The sequence below is a fragment of the Schistocerca cancellata genome, chromosome 12, assembly GCF_023864275.1.
Source record: "Schistocerca cancellata isolate TAMUIC-IGC-003103 chromosome 12, iqSchCanc2.1, whole genome shotgun sequence".
NCBI lineage: Eukaryota > Metazoa > Arthropoda > Insecta > Orthoptera > Acrididae > Schistocerca > Schistocerca cancellata.
The window spans coordinates 44644073-44658675 of NC_064637.1; the positions used below are offsets into that span (position 1 = coordinate 44644073).

The following is a 14603-nucleotide window of genomic DNA, read 5'->3' on the forward strand; positions in this document are numbered from 1 at the left end:
CTTACAACTACTTAAACCTAACTAACCTAAGGACATCACACAACACCCAGTCATCACGAGGCAGAGAAAATCCCTGACCCCGCCGGGAATCAAACCTGGGAACCCGGGCGTGGGAAGCGAGAATGCTACCGTACAAAGAAGCTAAAGAGTGTTTGATGTCCTGGAGGGGCACTTTGGGGGCCGCATTCTGACTCTGGGGTACGAGGAGGCCACTGGCATTGGCCTCGATTGGCAGCCATATTCTCCAGATCTGAACACATGCGCCTTTTTTTTTTGTGTGGGCATATTAAAGATAAGGTGGACAGCAATAACCCCAAAACCATTGCTCAGCTGAAAACAGCCATTCAGGTGGTCATTGACAGCATCGATGTTCTGACACTTCAGTGGGTCATGCATAATTTCGCTATTCGTCTGCATCACATCATCGCTTATGATGGCAGGCATATCGAAGGTGCCATAACCTAAATCCAAATATCTGCAGTGACGTTTACATTTTGAATAATGTAGTCTGTAATAATTTACGCTTGTTTTTTGTACAGTTCAATAATTGTCACCCCATACCTGTTTCACCTCTGCATGGTATCAGCAAGTTTTGTCTCCACTTGGTGGCTCTTCTTGGAGTAACGCACTGATCTCAGTTTGTAAGTTTTCCCCCACCTACTTCCTTTCTGCTCTCATACTCCCCACCACTGATCTGCGGGTAGTGACCGGGACTGACCTTGGGTATGTTGTAGCCCTTGACCTTGGCGTCGTCCAGCGCCAGGTGGGGAATTCCTATTGGCAGCAGCGTCTGGAACCGCATCGTCTCGCGTAGGGTCGCCTCCGTGTATGGCAAGCTGTGGAAGACAGTAATATAGTCAGAGCAGAACATCATGAAAGCCCACCTCTCCAACCAATCATCAAAAGCTTCCTCACATAGCAGAAAAGTTTCATTCCTGATCTTTCCTTGAGTTGTGAGTTCTTTACAGAACAAAGGTGTAGGATATGAGAGAAATTGGAAATATGAAGAATATCACAAATCTGTATCTTTCAAAAACGAATATACATGTCTATGTCTTTTCCAACATAGCTGTTGAACACCTTCAGCAACTTAAACTAGGTTTGGTACATGTGTGGTAGATGTGTGACTGACTCATTTGTGATTTTCCACCAGATGACACTTACCATGCTGATGAAACACCCCTAGTATCGCTGTTTGTGGGAGGATTGAGGGGTGGGCTGTAAGGGTGGGAAAGTGTTGCCCTGAAGGCTTAACAATGGAATGCCTACAGTGGAGGAGGAGGAGATTAGAGTTTAACGTTCTGTCGACAACGAGGTCATTAGAGACGGAGCCCAAGCTCGGATTAAGGAAAAGCGGAGAAGGAACCATCCCAGCATCTGCCTTAAGCGATTTAGGGAAATCACTGAAATCCTCAACCAGAATGTGCAGACACGGGTTTGAACAGATGGCCTCCCGAATACGAGTCCATTGTACTAACCACTGCTCTAGCCAGCTTGGTAATAGTTACAGTAAGTTCATATATACAGGGTGTTACAAAAAGGTACGGCCAAACTTTCAGGAAATATTCCTCACACACAAAGAAAGAAAATATGTTATGTGGACATGTGTCCGAAAACGCTTAATTTCCATGTTAGAGCTCATTTTAGTTTCGTCAGTATGTACTGTACTTCCTCGATTCACCGCCACTTGGCCCAACTAAAGGAAGGTAATGTGGTCTTCGGTGCTTGTGACGACATGCGACTCATTGTTCTACAGTACTAGCATCTAGCACATCGGTACGTAGCATCAACAGGTTAGTGTTCATCACGAACGTGGTTTTGCAGTCAGTGCAATGTTTACAAATGCGGAGTTGGCAGATGCCCATTTGATGTATGGATTAGCACGGGGCAATAGCCGTGGCGCGGTACGTTTGTATCGAGACAGATTTCCAGAACGAAGGTGTCCCGACAGGAAGACGTTCGAAGCAATTGATCGGCGTCTTAGGGAGCACGGAACATTCCAGCCTATGACTCGCGACTGGGGAAGACCTAGAACGACGAGGACACCAGCAATGGACGAGGCAATTCTTGTTGACGATAACCCTAATGTCAGCGTCAGAGAAGTTGCTGCTGTACAAGGTAACGTTGACCACGTCACTGTATGGAGAGTGCTACGGGAGAACCAGTTGTTTCTGTACCGTGTACAGCGTGTGCAGGCACTATCAGCAGCTGATTGGCCTCCACGGGTACACTTCTGCGATTGGTTCATCCAATAATGTGTCAATCCTCATTTCAGTGCAAATGTTCTCTTTACGGATGAGGCTTCATTCCAACGTGATCAAATTGTAAAATTTTCACAATCAACATGTGTGGGCTGACGAGAATCCGCACGCAATTATGCAATCACGTCATCAACACAGATTTTCTGTGAACGTTTGGGCAGGCATTGCTGGTGATGTCTTGATTGGGCCCCATGTTCTTCCACGTACGCTCAATGGAGCACGTTATCATGATTTCATACGGGATACTCTACCTGTGCTGCTAGAACATGTGCCTTTACAAGTACGACACAACATGTGGGTCATGCACGATGGAGCTCCTGCACATTTCAGTCGAAGTGTTCGTACGCTTCTCAACAACAGATTCGGTGACCGATGGATTGGTATAGAGGCGGACCAATTCCATGGCCTCCACGCTCTCCTGACCTCAACCCTCTTGACTTTCATTTATGGGGGCATTTGAAAGCTCTTGTCTACGCAACCGCGGTACCAAATGTAGAGACTCTTCGTGCTCGTATTGTGGACGGCTGTGATGCAATACGCCATTCTCCAGGGCTGCATCAGCGCATCAGGGATTCCATGCGACGGAGGGTGGATGCATGTATCCTCGCTAACGGAGGACATTTTGAACATTTCCTGTAACAAAGTGTTTGAAGTCACGCTGGTATGTTCTGTTGCTGTGTGTTTCCATTCCATGATTAATGTGATTTGAAGAGAAGTAATAAAATGAGCTCTAACATGGAAAGTAAGCGTTTCCGGACACATGTCCACATAACATATTTTCTTTCTTTGTGCGTGAGGAATGTTTCCTGAAAGTTCGGCCGTACCTTTTTGTAACACCCTGTATATGATACATATGTATGAGTTACAGTTCGGCTTTGAGTAGAGGAGGGAGATAAATGCACCACAGGGGCAGTTCTGACATTGCTCGTATTTATGGGAGCAAGAATAAACAGAAATCAAGGCGCATTCCTAGGATCTGTCGATACAGAGAAAACCATTCGACAATGTAAAATGGTGCAAGACGTATGGATTCAGAGAAATGTATATTAGCTGAAGGGAAGGGCGAATGTTACAAGAAATAAGGGGTAACAACAAGAATGCAAGACTGAATGAAATGATTCGATTGAAAAGGGTCATATGAAGGGATGCAGGATTTTGCCCCTGCTCTTCAGTCTGTCACAAGATTCACTGATGACATTACAGCCCTCATTAAAATGGAACAAGAATGTACAAGACCTGGTGAATAAATGACCAGTTTAATGAACACATAGTATCGAGTGACAGTAAACTGAATAGAAGCGAAAGTAATGGTGAACCCCAATCAGATTCTTGATAAACTAGTGAACCACGAACTAGGTACAGTGAAGGGATTCTGTTTCCTTCCAAGCAATATACGTATGATGGAAGAAGGATACAGGAAACAGATCAGCACAGAGAAAAGCAAACTGGGAAAATTGATGAAGAGTGCAAAAACAAATGGGTTAAGGCAGGGCTTAACAACTGGCCGGTTTTGAGCGCGAGTACTCGCGTCTGCTCAGGCACGTGCTCGCGAGCAGGTGCAAGGTCGCGGAGAAGGGAGGGAGGGGAGGGAGGGGAAATGCGCGCGCACGTTTGAATGTGATCTCGCGTTCTTAGCAGATTTAACTAGCCATCTGAATGCTGTGAACATTTTACTACAAGGTAAAGATCTGCTAATTACTCATTTCATAGACCAAATACGAGCTTTTAAAATGAAATTGACACTTTGGGTGAGTCAGCTGGAAACAGGAAACCTAGCTCACTTTCCTAAATTATCATCCATGCAAGATGTTCACAAAGACTGTGAACGTTATTCACATAGTTTAGTTGATCAGCGCTTTCAAGATCTGACAGCACTAGACAGTGATTTTGATCTGTTCTCTCCATATTCAGCGAATATTTAAGAGATTCGTTCTGAGCTGCAGGAAGAAATTATTGACCTGCAGTGTGACACAGAATACAGGGACAAATTTCAGAACAAGAAAAACATTTTGGAATTCTACAGACACTTCCCTCAGGATAGATTTCCTCATTTGCGCAAACTGGCGGCTACAATAATATCAATGTTCGGTTCCACGTATGTTTGTGAACAACTGTTCTCTGCAATGAAATGTAACAAGACGCACCTGAGAAACGCATTGTCTGATCGAAATTTAAACTGCACGCTACGCCTAAAATGCACAAGAACAATTACTCCGAACACAGACGCAATTGTAAAGGGCAAAAAGTACTAGATAACCCAGAATCCCACACTTCAGTGACACCTTTTATTGTGTAACAGTTCACAAATTAATGCGAATGTAGAGGCATACACTAAGCTAATAAAATTATGTGGCACGTGTACATTCCCCTTAATTTGTTTCATTTGTCGCAGTAATAATTCGTGAGTGATATCCCTGCAGGTGGCCGCGGATTTACATTGACTGGCGGCAGCTGTTGTGTGCCCCACGTGACTCTCCCCACTCTCCGCTCTGGTCCGGTAGTGGGGGTAGCGTGCTCGCGCTGCTCTGTGCTCGCGCCTTGCTGCTCACAGCTTGCTCCGCGAGCACGTATGTTGTGAAGCCCTGGGTTAAAGCATCATCAGGTGAGTTGGTTACAAGAACACTCCACTAATTTGGACAACAGGAATGGTTTGATCCACTTTGAGCTATAATCAGAGGACTGTCCAGAGAAGAGTTGAATGAGGAACTCACTTTGGGCGGTCGTTGAGGTTGGGCAGCCTGGAAGGCCCGACGACGGAGTCGAGCTCCTGCTGCACCCGTTTCTGCACCTCGGGGAAGAAGGCGACGTACATGAGGGCCCAGGTGAGCACCGTGGACTGCACCATGGACGACGGCAGGAACGTGTCGAACATCATGACGCCCAGCTGGTCGGCTGCAAACAAAACGTGGGTAGCTGGTTAACCACACACCTGCACCATCACAGCAGTCATAACTACTTGTAGTTTTGTGTCCTCACTAACAGGTGATGTCGATCCGGACTCTGCAAGCTGGCATAGAAATTGTTAGGTGCCACAACACAAAGAAACTGGTACACTTGCCTAATATCGTGTAGGGCCCTCGCGAACAGGCTCAAGTGCAGCGACATGACATGGCATGCACTCAGCTAATGTCTGACGTACTGCTGGGGGGAACTGACACCATGAATTCTGTAGAGTTGCCCCTAAATCCGTAAGAGGGAGAGGAGATGTCTTCTGAACAGCACTTTGAAAGGCATCGCAGATATGCTGAATAATTTTCATGTCTGGGGAGTTACGTGACCAGCGGAAGTGTTTAAACTAAGAAGAGTGTTAAAACTTCCTGGCAGATTAAAACTGTGTGCCGGACCGAGACTCGAACTCGGGACCTTTGCCTTTCGCGGGCAAGTGCTCTACCAACTGAGCTACCCAAGCACGACTCACGCCCCGTCCTCACAGCTTTACTTCTGCCAGTACCTCGTCTCGTACCTTCCAAACTTAACAGAAGCTCTCCTGCGAGACGAGGTACTGGCAGAACTGAAGCTGTGAGGACGGGGCGTGAGTCGTGCTTGGTTAGCTCAGTTGGGGGGTTGTGTTTGGGGAAGGAGACCAGACAGCGAGGTCATCGGTCTCATTGGATTAGGGACGGATGGGGATGGAAATCGGCCATGCCCTTTCAAAGGAACCATCCCGGCATTTGCCTGGAGCGATTTAGGGAAATCACGGAAAACCTAAATCAGGATGGCCGGACGTGGGATTGAACCGTCGTCCTCCCGAATGCGAGTCCAGTGTCGAACCACTGCGCCACCTCGCTCGGCGTTAGCTCAGTTGGTAGAGCACTTGCCCACGAAAGTCAAAGGTACCGAGTTCGAGTCTCGGTCGGGCACACAGTTTTAATCTGCCAGGAAGTTTCATATCAGCGCACACTCCTCTGCAGAGTGAAAATCTCATTCTTAAGAAGAGTGTTCCTGGAACCTGTCTGTAACAATTCTGGACGTGTGGGCTATCACGTTGTCCTCCTGGAATTTCCCAAGTACGTTTGAATACACAATGGACATGAATCGATGCAGATGATCAGGCAGGCGTGTCACCCGTCAGAGTCGTATCAGGGGTCCATATCACTCCGTCTGTACACGCCCCATACCATTACAGAGCCTCCAACAGTTTGAACAGTCCCCTCCGACATGCAGGGTCGATGAGTTCATGAGGCTCGCTCCATACCGTTACACGCCCATCCCCTCGATACAATTTGAAACGAGACTCGTCCGACCAGGCAACATGTTTCTAGTCACCAACAGCGCAATGTCGGTGTTGATGGGTCCAGGCGAGGCGTAAGGCTTTGTGACGAGCAGTCATAGAGGGTACGCGAGTGGCTCTTCGGCTCCGAAAGCCCATATCGATGATGGTTCGTTGAATGGTTCGTACGCTCACACTTACTGATGACTCAGCATCTAAATCTGCAGCAGTTTGCAGAAGGGTTGCACTTCTGTCACGTTGAACGATTGCCTTCAGTCGTCGTAGGTTCCGTTCTAGCAGGACCTTTTCCCAGCCGCAGCGATGTCGGAGATCTGATTTTTTACCGGATTCCTGATATTCATGGTGCACTCGTGAAATGGTCGTACGGGAGAATCCCCACTTTGTAGCTACCTCAGAGATGCTGTGTCCCATTGCTCGTGTGCCGACTATAATGCCACGTTCAAACTCACTTAAATGTTGATAACCTGCAATTTTAACAGTAGTAACCTTCTGACAATTGCGCCAGACACTCGTAGTCTTATATACGCGTTGCCGACCGCAGAGCTGTATTCTGCCTGTTTACATGTCTCTGTATTTGAACACAGTTTCTTTGGCGCTTCAGCCTATGTGCCTAAGGGTGCACACAGAGAATACTGGAGGTGAAGAAGTACCATTATGAGTAGAACGTCGCAAACACTATGTCTGCCTTCCAGTGTTTCTCATTAGATTTTAAAGAAACTATTGAGTACAAAAATTTGACACCTTTGTATGTTGTAGCTTCATGAATCAGTTTCATGGTGAAGTGCCTATCATTTCGATATTTTGCATTTAAGTAACAGACTGTGTGAAATTAAAATAGATTACAATAAAAAATGTGAGTCACTGTGAGTTTACGTTTCATACATGTTAGGTCTTACATTGCTGTGTATGAAATTTAGCTAAAATACTGAAATTATCTGTAAACTTGGGAGGAGATCTATTTTAACTCCGGTCTCGAAAAAAGGACTGAAACTAGTGGGTTCACTTCCGCTCTCACACACGCTAACGGTGAGTGAAAATGAAAATATTAATGACACCCATTGTAAGAGGTGCGTTCAAGTTCTAAGGCCTCCGAATTTTTTTCTCCGGACTGGAAAGAGATAGAAACATGCGCATTGTTTTAAAAATGAGGCTGCGTTCATTGTCAATATGTCCCAGAGATGGCAGCACCACACTGCAGATGGAATTTTACCGCCAGCACATTCTCGAGATCTCTCACCAATTGAAAACGCCTGGTCAATGGTGGCCGAGCAACTGGTTCGTCACAATACGCCAGTCACTACTCTTGATGAACTGTGGTATCGTGTTGAAGTTGCATGGACAGCTGTACCTGTACACGCCATCCAAGTTCTATTTGACTCAGTGCCCAGGCGTATCAAGGCCGTTATTACGGCCAGAGGTCTTGTAAATACTTAAATACTTAAAATGGCGACATTTTCCTTTCTTGAACAGCGTGCAATCATTCGTTTTCTGAATTTGCATGGTGTGAAACCAATTGAAATTCATCGACAGTTGAAGGAGACATGTGGTGATGGAGTTATGGATGTGTCGAAAGTGCGTTCGTGGGTGCGACAGTTTAATGAAGGCAGAACATCGTGTGTCAACAAACCGAAACAACCTCAGGCTCGCACAAGCCGGTCTGACGACATGATCGAGAAAGTGGAGAGAATTGTTTTGGGGGATCGCCAAATGACTGTTGAACGGATCACCTCCAGAGTTGGCATTTCTGTGGGTTCTGTGCACACAATCCTGCATGACGACCTGAAAATGCGAAAAGTGTCATCCAGGTGAGTGCCACGAATGCTGACGGACGACCACACGGCTGCCTGTGTGGCATTATGCCAAGCAATGTTGATGCGCAACGACAGCATGAATGGGACTTTATTTTCGTCGGTTGTGACAATGGATGAGACGTGGATGCCATTTTTCAATCCAGAAACAAAGCGCCAGTCAGCGCTATGGAAGCACACAGATTCACCGCCACCAAAAAAATTTCGGGTAACCGCCAGTGCTGAAAAAATGATGGTGTTCATGTTCTGGGGCAGCGAGGGCGTAATACTTACCCATTGCGTTCCAAAGGGCACTACGGTAACAGGTGCATCCTACGAAAATGTTTCGAAGAACAAATCCCTTCCTGCACTGCAACAAAAACGTCCGGGAAGGGCTGCGCGTGTGCTGTTTCACCAAGACAACGCACCCGCACATCGAGCTAACGTTACGCAACAGTTTCTTCATGATAACAACTTTGAAGTGATTCCTCATGCTCCCTACTCACCTGACTTGGCTCCTAGTGACTTTTGGCTTTTTCCAACAATGAAAGACACTCTCCGTGGCCGCACACTCACCAGCCGTGCTGCTATTGCCTCAGCGATTTTCCAGTGGTCAAAACAGACTCCTAAAGATGCCTTCGCCGCTGCCATGGAATCATGGCGTCAGCGTTGTGAAAAATGTGTACGTCTGCAGGGCGATTACGTCGAGAAGTAACGCCAGTTTCATCGATTTCGGGTGAGTAGTTAATTAGGAAAAAAATCGGAGGCCTTAGAACTTAAATGCACCTCGTATCTTCTAAACGGTTCAAGAATTTGGAAGAAGTTTTTGAAAAGTATCGCAGGCAAGAAGGAGAGCTTTTGTCCATGAAGTTAACATGTGTAACTTTCTTATTTAATGTGGTGCTGTTTCAGTATTGTGTCGCAACTGCAACTGATTTAACGTGTTAGTGAGATGACACTGTGTGAAATCCGCTTTGTTCTGCCTAAAGAACCTAATTATAAAATGACTGCAAAAGATATGTGTCACTGAATATTCGTCACTGATGACGCTTCTCTGAAAGTAAAAAGTCGTTAACAAGACAGACGAAAATAAATAGCTTCTTCTGTAAGAAATTTGGCGAAATTCTTTCGCCCAGCGTGTTTTTAATAATGAAGAGCTAGTACTGAAACTTATGTATTTTCTTTCTGATACTCAATGATGTGAGAAATATGAAAAAATTCACACTAAATTGTGCACCATCTTTCCGATCCTATGAGGGAGTAACTCAACTTATTCATCTCAGCCGTCTTACAGTTTCTCAAAGGCGCTGCTAATCAGTTTCCCTCTTGATGTGTAGCTGAAAGGATTCTACTGGCTGTCAGCGTGATGTTAGTTCCAAAGTTAGGAAACGCATTGTCTCAACAAGAACTACTATTTGCCACTAGAATAGTAAATGGACTGATTTTTCGAAAACTACTGTTAAAAACTTATTTTTGTACTGTATAACCGAAACTTGCGGCCATATTGCATTAATAAAGTATACATATACTTGCCATTGTTCCTGAGGATTTTAGAGGATGCTGTTCCTTTTGTCATAATGGCTACAAATACAAAACGCATCTTAGCTGTAGTTTAGTAGTGTGTCACTCAGTGTGGGTTTACTTACTGGAGTATGTGCTGGGTTCACCAGTCTTCTGCCTCTCCTTTACCTCCTTGAGGTATCTGTCGATGAAGTCCCTCATGTGGTCGTCAGAGTATGTCTTCTCGTGTTCTTGGATGACTTTCTGTAAAATGTAAACCAACAATAACTTGAACTAGCTCAAACTGATGAAGGGAAGATAACTGAAGCATAGCTTTTAAAATTATCAGACGTCGAATATCAGTGATACGTTATGACTGTCACAGCACAATGACCAATGATGGGGAAGTAAACACTCATTCAGAAACGAGGCAGTAATTCTCTCAGTAAGAGTGAAACAGACCAAGAGAGAAGACAAATTTGTCACGTGAATTTTGCGACACCACTTTTATTTTTAAAGTATTTGACGCCGTTTTAGTATGAGAACGTTTGATGCATATTTCTGAAGGAATATACGATACAATTGAGTCCCTGTGACAATATTTTCCTACGTGTTCATAAAAGATGCAATTAAATTTTAGCAGTCACAACACCTCATCATAATACTTTTAAGAGGTTGTCATGCTATTAGTTCCGTTTCAAAACAGAAAAATATGACTGCCAATACAATTCTGAAGATAAATGTTTCTTGTGAAACATTGTAACTTTCTATCATTTAATTTGTTCACATCATATAAAATGTCAATTAAATTATGACATTTTATTTCCGCTGTTCCATAATCTAAATTGCATCACACTATTGCTTCACTACACCGGAGATATTAACCAAAGTGTGGGATGAATTGGATTTTAGATTGGATGTGTGCCACCTACAATGGAGTGTACACATGCTGACCATTCGTAAGAGAAACGAGTTTAGTTGACCTTCAGTTTGATGTATTATTTGTTTCAAGCAATCTAGTTTGGCACCCATTGTTTCACTCACATAGGCTCAATGGTCTGCAGAGTTATTTTTGTTTCCCTTTAATCTAATTTTGTGTTAATCACAAATTGCGACAGCTTTTAAACTTTTCATGCTAATTCAGGTCATAGAAGCATTATCGTTTCCGAATATACTTCTGAAAAAGAGGCAATTCCGGTAACTGGAGTCCAAAGTTTTGTTACACATGCTGTTTGGTTTCTTGTGATATTTCTGCAGAAACTTTAACCTCATAACACATATTTCTTTAAATATAAGCAAGAAATGGAAAAACCAGTTCTTCATAGCATCAGATTTTTAAAAAATTTTAATCTAACAAAACATCTCCTTAAAAATTTTCATCTCCTGCTTGAATTTCCGAAAACAGTGAAATAATTTTTTTTTTATTTCTGACACAGATTCCAAGTACAAATTTTCTTAGTTTCGAAAATGATTGTATAATAAAATACTTCCATAAAAACTTTCATTTCCTCTTTCAGCCCCACAAGGGTTGAATTTCCAAAAAATAGTGAAACATGTATTATTATTTCTAACTGAGAAGTCAAATACCAGTTTTATTCGATGTAACTTTAAAAATGCTTTAGTAGTTAAATATAAATGTAGGATTCCGTGACCGTTGTCACAGTCAATAAATTTTTTCTGTGTTTGTAACTGCATTGTCAATATGTAAAACTAACTGTTTCAAGTGACCTTCTGCAGGGTGTTTTTGTTTACTGCTGCAAGTGACCTTCTTCAGGGTGTTTTTGTTTATTGTAAACAAACACAACCCGAACAAAGTCACTTGGAACAGGACCAAAACGTCAGTAGTTTTACGTATTGACAATGCAGTCACAAACCCAGAAAAATATTTTGACTTTAGTAGGTCTTTAATAATGACTTTCTTTCAAAATGACATTCACCAACTATTTCACCCCCATAGGGGTTAAATTTCAAAAATGGTGAAACATATATTTCTTTTATTTCTTACTGAGAAACCAAATACCAATTTCCGTTGGTCCAGTCTTTATTGTGACAGATTTTCACAAAGCCTTTCATCCTCTATTTCACCCTTTAAGGGGCGGAATTTGTGTGCTATCCCTTGTTGAACCATACCTACAGTTTAAAATCGCACACTCTTCAAATTTCAACTTTCTCTCCATAGTGGTGCGGGCTGAGTGATGATGTTTCAGTGAGTGAGTAAGTCAGGACACTGCCTTTTATACAGAGAGCTTAAACTGTTTTAACCTACTTAGAAAGTGGGACATTCTTTTACAGACACACTGTATTTCTCCATTGTGGTATGGAGATTCTCATACGTACTCTAGATATGGTTTTGCTGCATTAACTTTACAAGAATATGCCCTTGGGAGAGAGCACAGCAGCAGGTATGTCAGTACTCACGCGGAAGTAGCCCAGGATCTTCTCGGCAGACTCGACCGTGTCCCAGTAGCCGGACATCTTGGGGGCGATGCTGCTGAGTGTGGGGTGCAGCGTGAGGAAACCACCAGTGGCGTCCCCAGCCCTGGCTGCCTGCAGGCCCGCAAGCCCAAGATGGCGGCACGTCCCATCAGCTGACCTCGGCAGCCGGCTGCCGGCCACCACTGGCATGAAGCCGTTGATGAAGCCGGGGAACAGGGCGTCGGGCAGCAGCACGCGCCGGCAGCCTTCTCCGTATGATGATGGTTGCATCACAGCCTGTCGAAACGTCACCAGTTACTCTCTGCCCCCCTGGTACTCAGTAGTACATGCCATAGTCCTCCATTTCACACAATGTGTAATTGTATACAGCAGTGTTAGGTTAGAGACTGAATCCTATATCATCTACAGAAAATCTTCGAGTGTATATCATAAATATATAGCGAATAAATCAACCTGATCTGAATGTTGCTTTAGAAAGGCAAGTGTGTCCAAAAAAATCACTATCTCATAGCTAATGGTCTCCCAGTTTCATTATTTAAGGGTTTCTGGAGGGAAACATATTGAGATGCACTAGTAATTTGTTGAAGGTTTGAGTCGTTTCATGAGGCACGCTAAGATCTCCCAGATGGCAACAACTAAATGCAGGTAACGACATTCTAACCATCTTCCAGCATACTGCTTCACCTTGTCACAGCTGCTAACTTGTGTATGTACTTCATTAAGGTATGACAGCAAGTAACCTTAGTAAATTATTAGGTTTCATTCCTTTGAAATCCACCACTACCAAAGACCAGCAGTGGCTCTATTTGAAACTTTCTAATTACCCTACCCTATCCAATAACTGTTCACTGCTTGACATAATGCCCAATCGTTAGCTGTCTAATAGTCTGCTCAAGAAAGCTCAGTGCCTGACTGTGGAGGTACCTGTTTTATACCATGTAGAACATCTATAAATGAATCAAGAACAATATTTCCTATCACTAATCTCTAGTTAACAGTTCTATTAAGGGCAAATGTAGCTGAATTTAAAGGTTTTAGCATATACACTATATACATTTCCAGTTGCTAGTTTTCATTCACGCACCCAGTAAAGAGCTCGTACCTGCTCTCCCTTTCCAGGCTCTTGTTTGTACACAGTTTTTATAAAACTGTCTTGTCCTTTTTGCTTTATAAAACTGAATGGGCATTATTTTATTTTCTAAGCTTACAGAGTGTTCATTTATGCAAAATCGGTTGGTAATTTTTGTGAATTTTCTGACAGTTTTTGTTGGATCTATCTTTTGATAACGCTGATATCATCTGTGAAAAGGATTAGTATCACCTCTAGATCTGCCATAAAATAGGATCTCATATCTACAGAGATAAGAAGCACTGGCAATAGCATTGAACCCTATGGAACAGTCATTGTAGCTTCTCACAATGTAGATAATGTGGTGACCCTCTGAAAATTTCCTGAATATTTTTATCCCACTCCTATATAGCAAAATCCTGTACGATGGTAATGATAGCTTTATTTCCGACTCTGCCTTCACTGGTGTGTAGTCTGTCTGTACTATGGCACCACCACCAAGTTCTCTCAACAGACTTGGCAGACACAGGGAGGCACATTTCCAACCACTGAAGTTTCGAAAAAGACCAGACCATAGCTTTCTCACACCAGCTGACCCAGGCAATGACGGTTCAAAAGAGGTGCTAACCAAAACAAAAAGATTTGTATCTCAACAGGACCGAAAATGTACAATATTAGAGAAACTCAACAATAAACAAAAGTGAATACTATTAGAATGGAACATTTTCCACGTATGTGTGTTTCTTTTACATTGGTAAATGTGATTGTTACACAATAGCAATTAAGGATGCTAACAAATTATTTGAGTGGCAAGAGAGACAATCAGAGCTGGTTAGTCAGATATAAGGACAATCCAGACAAAATTTTGCAGACCTCTGAGAGAGAGAGCATCCTAGATGCAGATAAATTTGTAAATGTACATGAAAATGTAAATGTACATGTAGCTGTGTGTGACACTTTGGTTCTAAGCCTGGTATGAGACACTTCCAATTCTGCTAGGAGGTGGCTCAAGACTTTGTTCTGTGTAGAAGCCGTGACTGCCACCCAGAGCTATTGATAGTTGTCTGGCCGAGTCTAATGCAGATACTGAATGCATACTTGAGAAACGCTGCAGATGCTGCACCCCAGTAAAGGTCTGTCTGCCTTGAAGTAAAGTGACACCTAGGAGGGTGGTTCTGAGATCTCCAGTAATATAATGGTCTTACTGCTCTTTTCATTTTAATTTTAGTTTGTGAGATTAGTGTGTAAATGCTGTGTTTTGTGAAAAGAGGCTGCTGTGATTTTTAACCACAGTCGAAAAGTAAGTAATTTCGATGCTA

At 43.4% G+C, this 14603-nt stretch overlaps 1 protein-coding gene across 1 annotated transcript in view; it reads right to left on the bottom strand.

Annotated features, from left to right (window-relative positions):
• LOC126109797 (probable cytochrome P450 304a1) overlaps positions 1 to 14603 on the bottom strand; it is a 45929-nt gene that overhangs the window by 10972 nt on the left and 20354 nt on the right. Inside the window, exons 4-7 of the mRNA XM_049914853.1 lie at positions 12198 to 12491; positions 9926 to 10043; positions 4973 to 5153; positions 719 to 836 (exon numbers count right to left, since the gene is read on the bottom strand). Coding sequence (XP_049770810.1) covers positions 719 to 836; positions 4973 to 5153; positions 9926 to 10043; positions 12198 to 12491 — 711 coding nt within the window. The remainder of the gene's footprint in view (positions 1 to 718; positions 837 to 4972; positions 5154 to 9925; positions 10044 to 12197; positions 12492 to 14603) is intronic.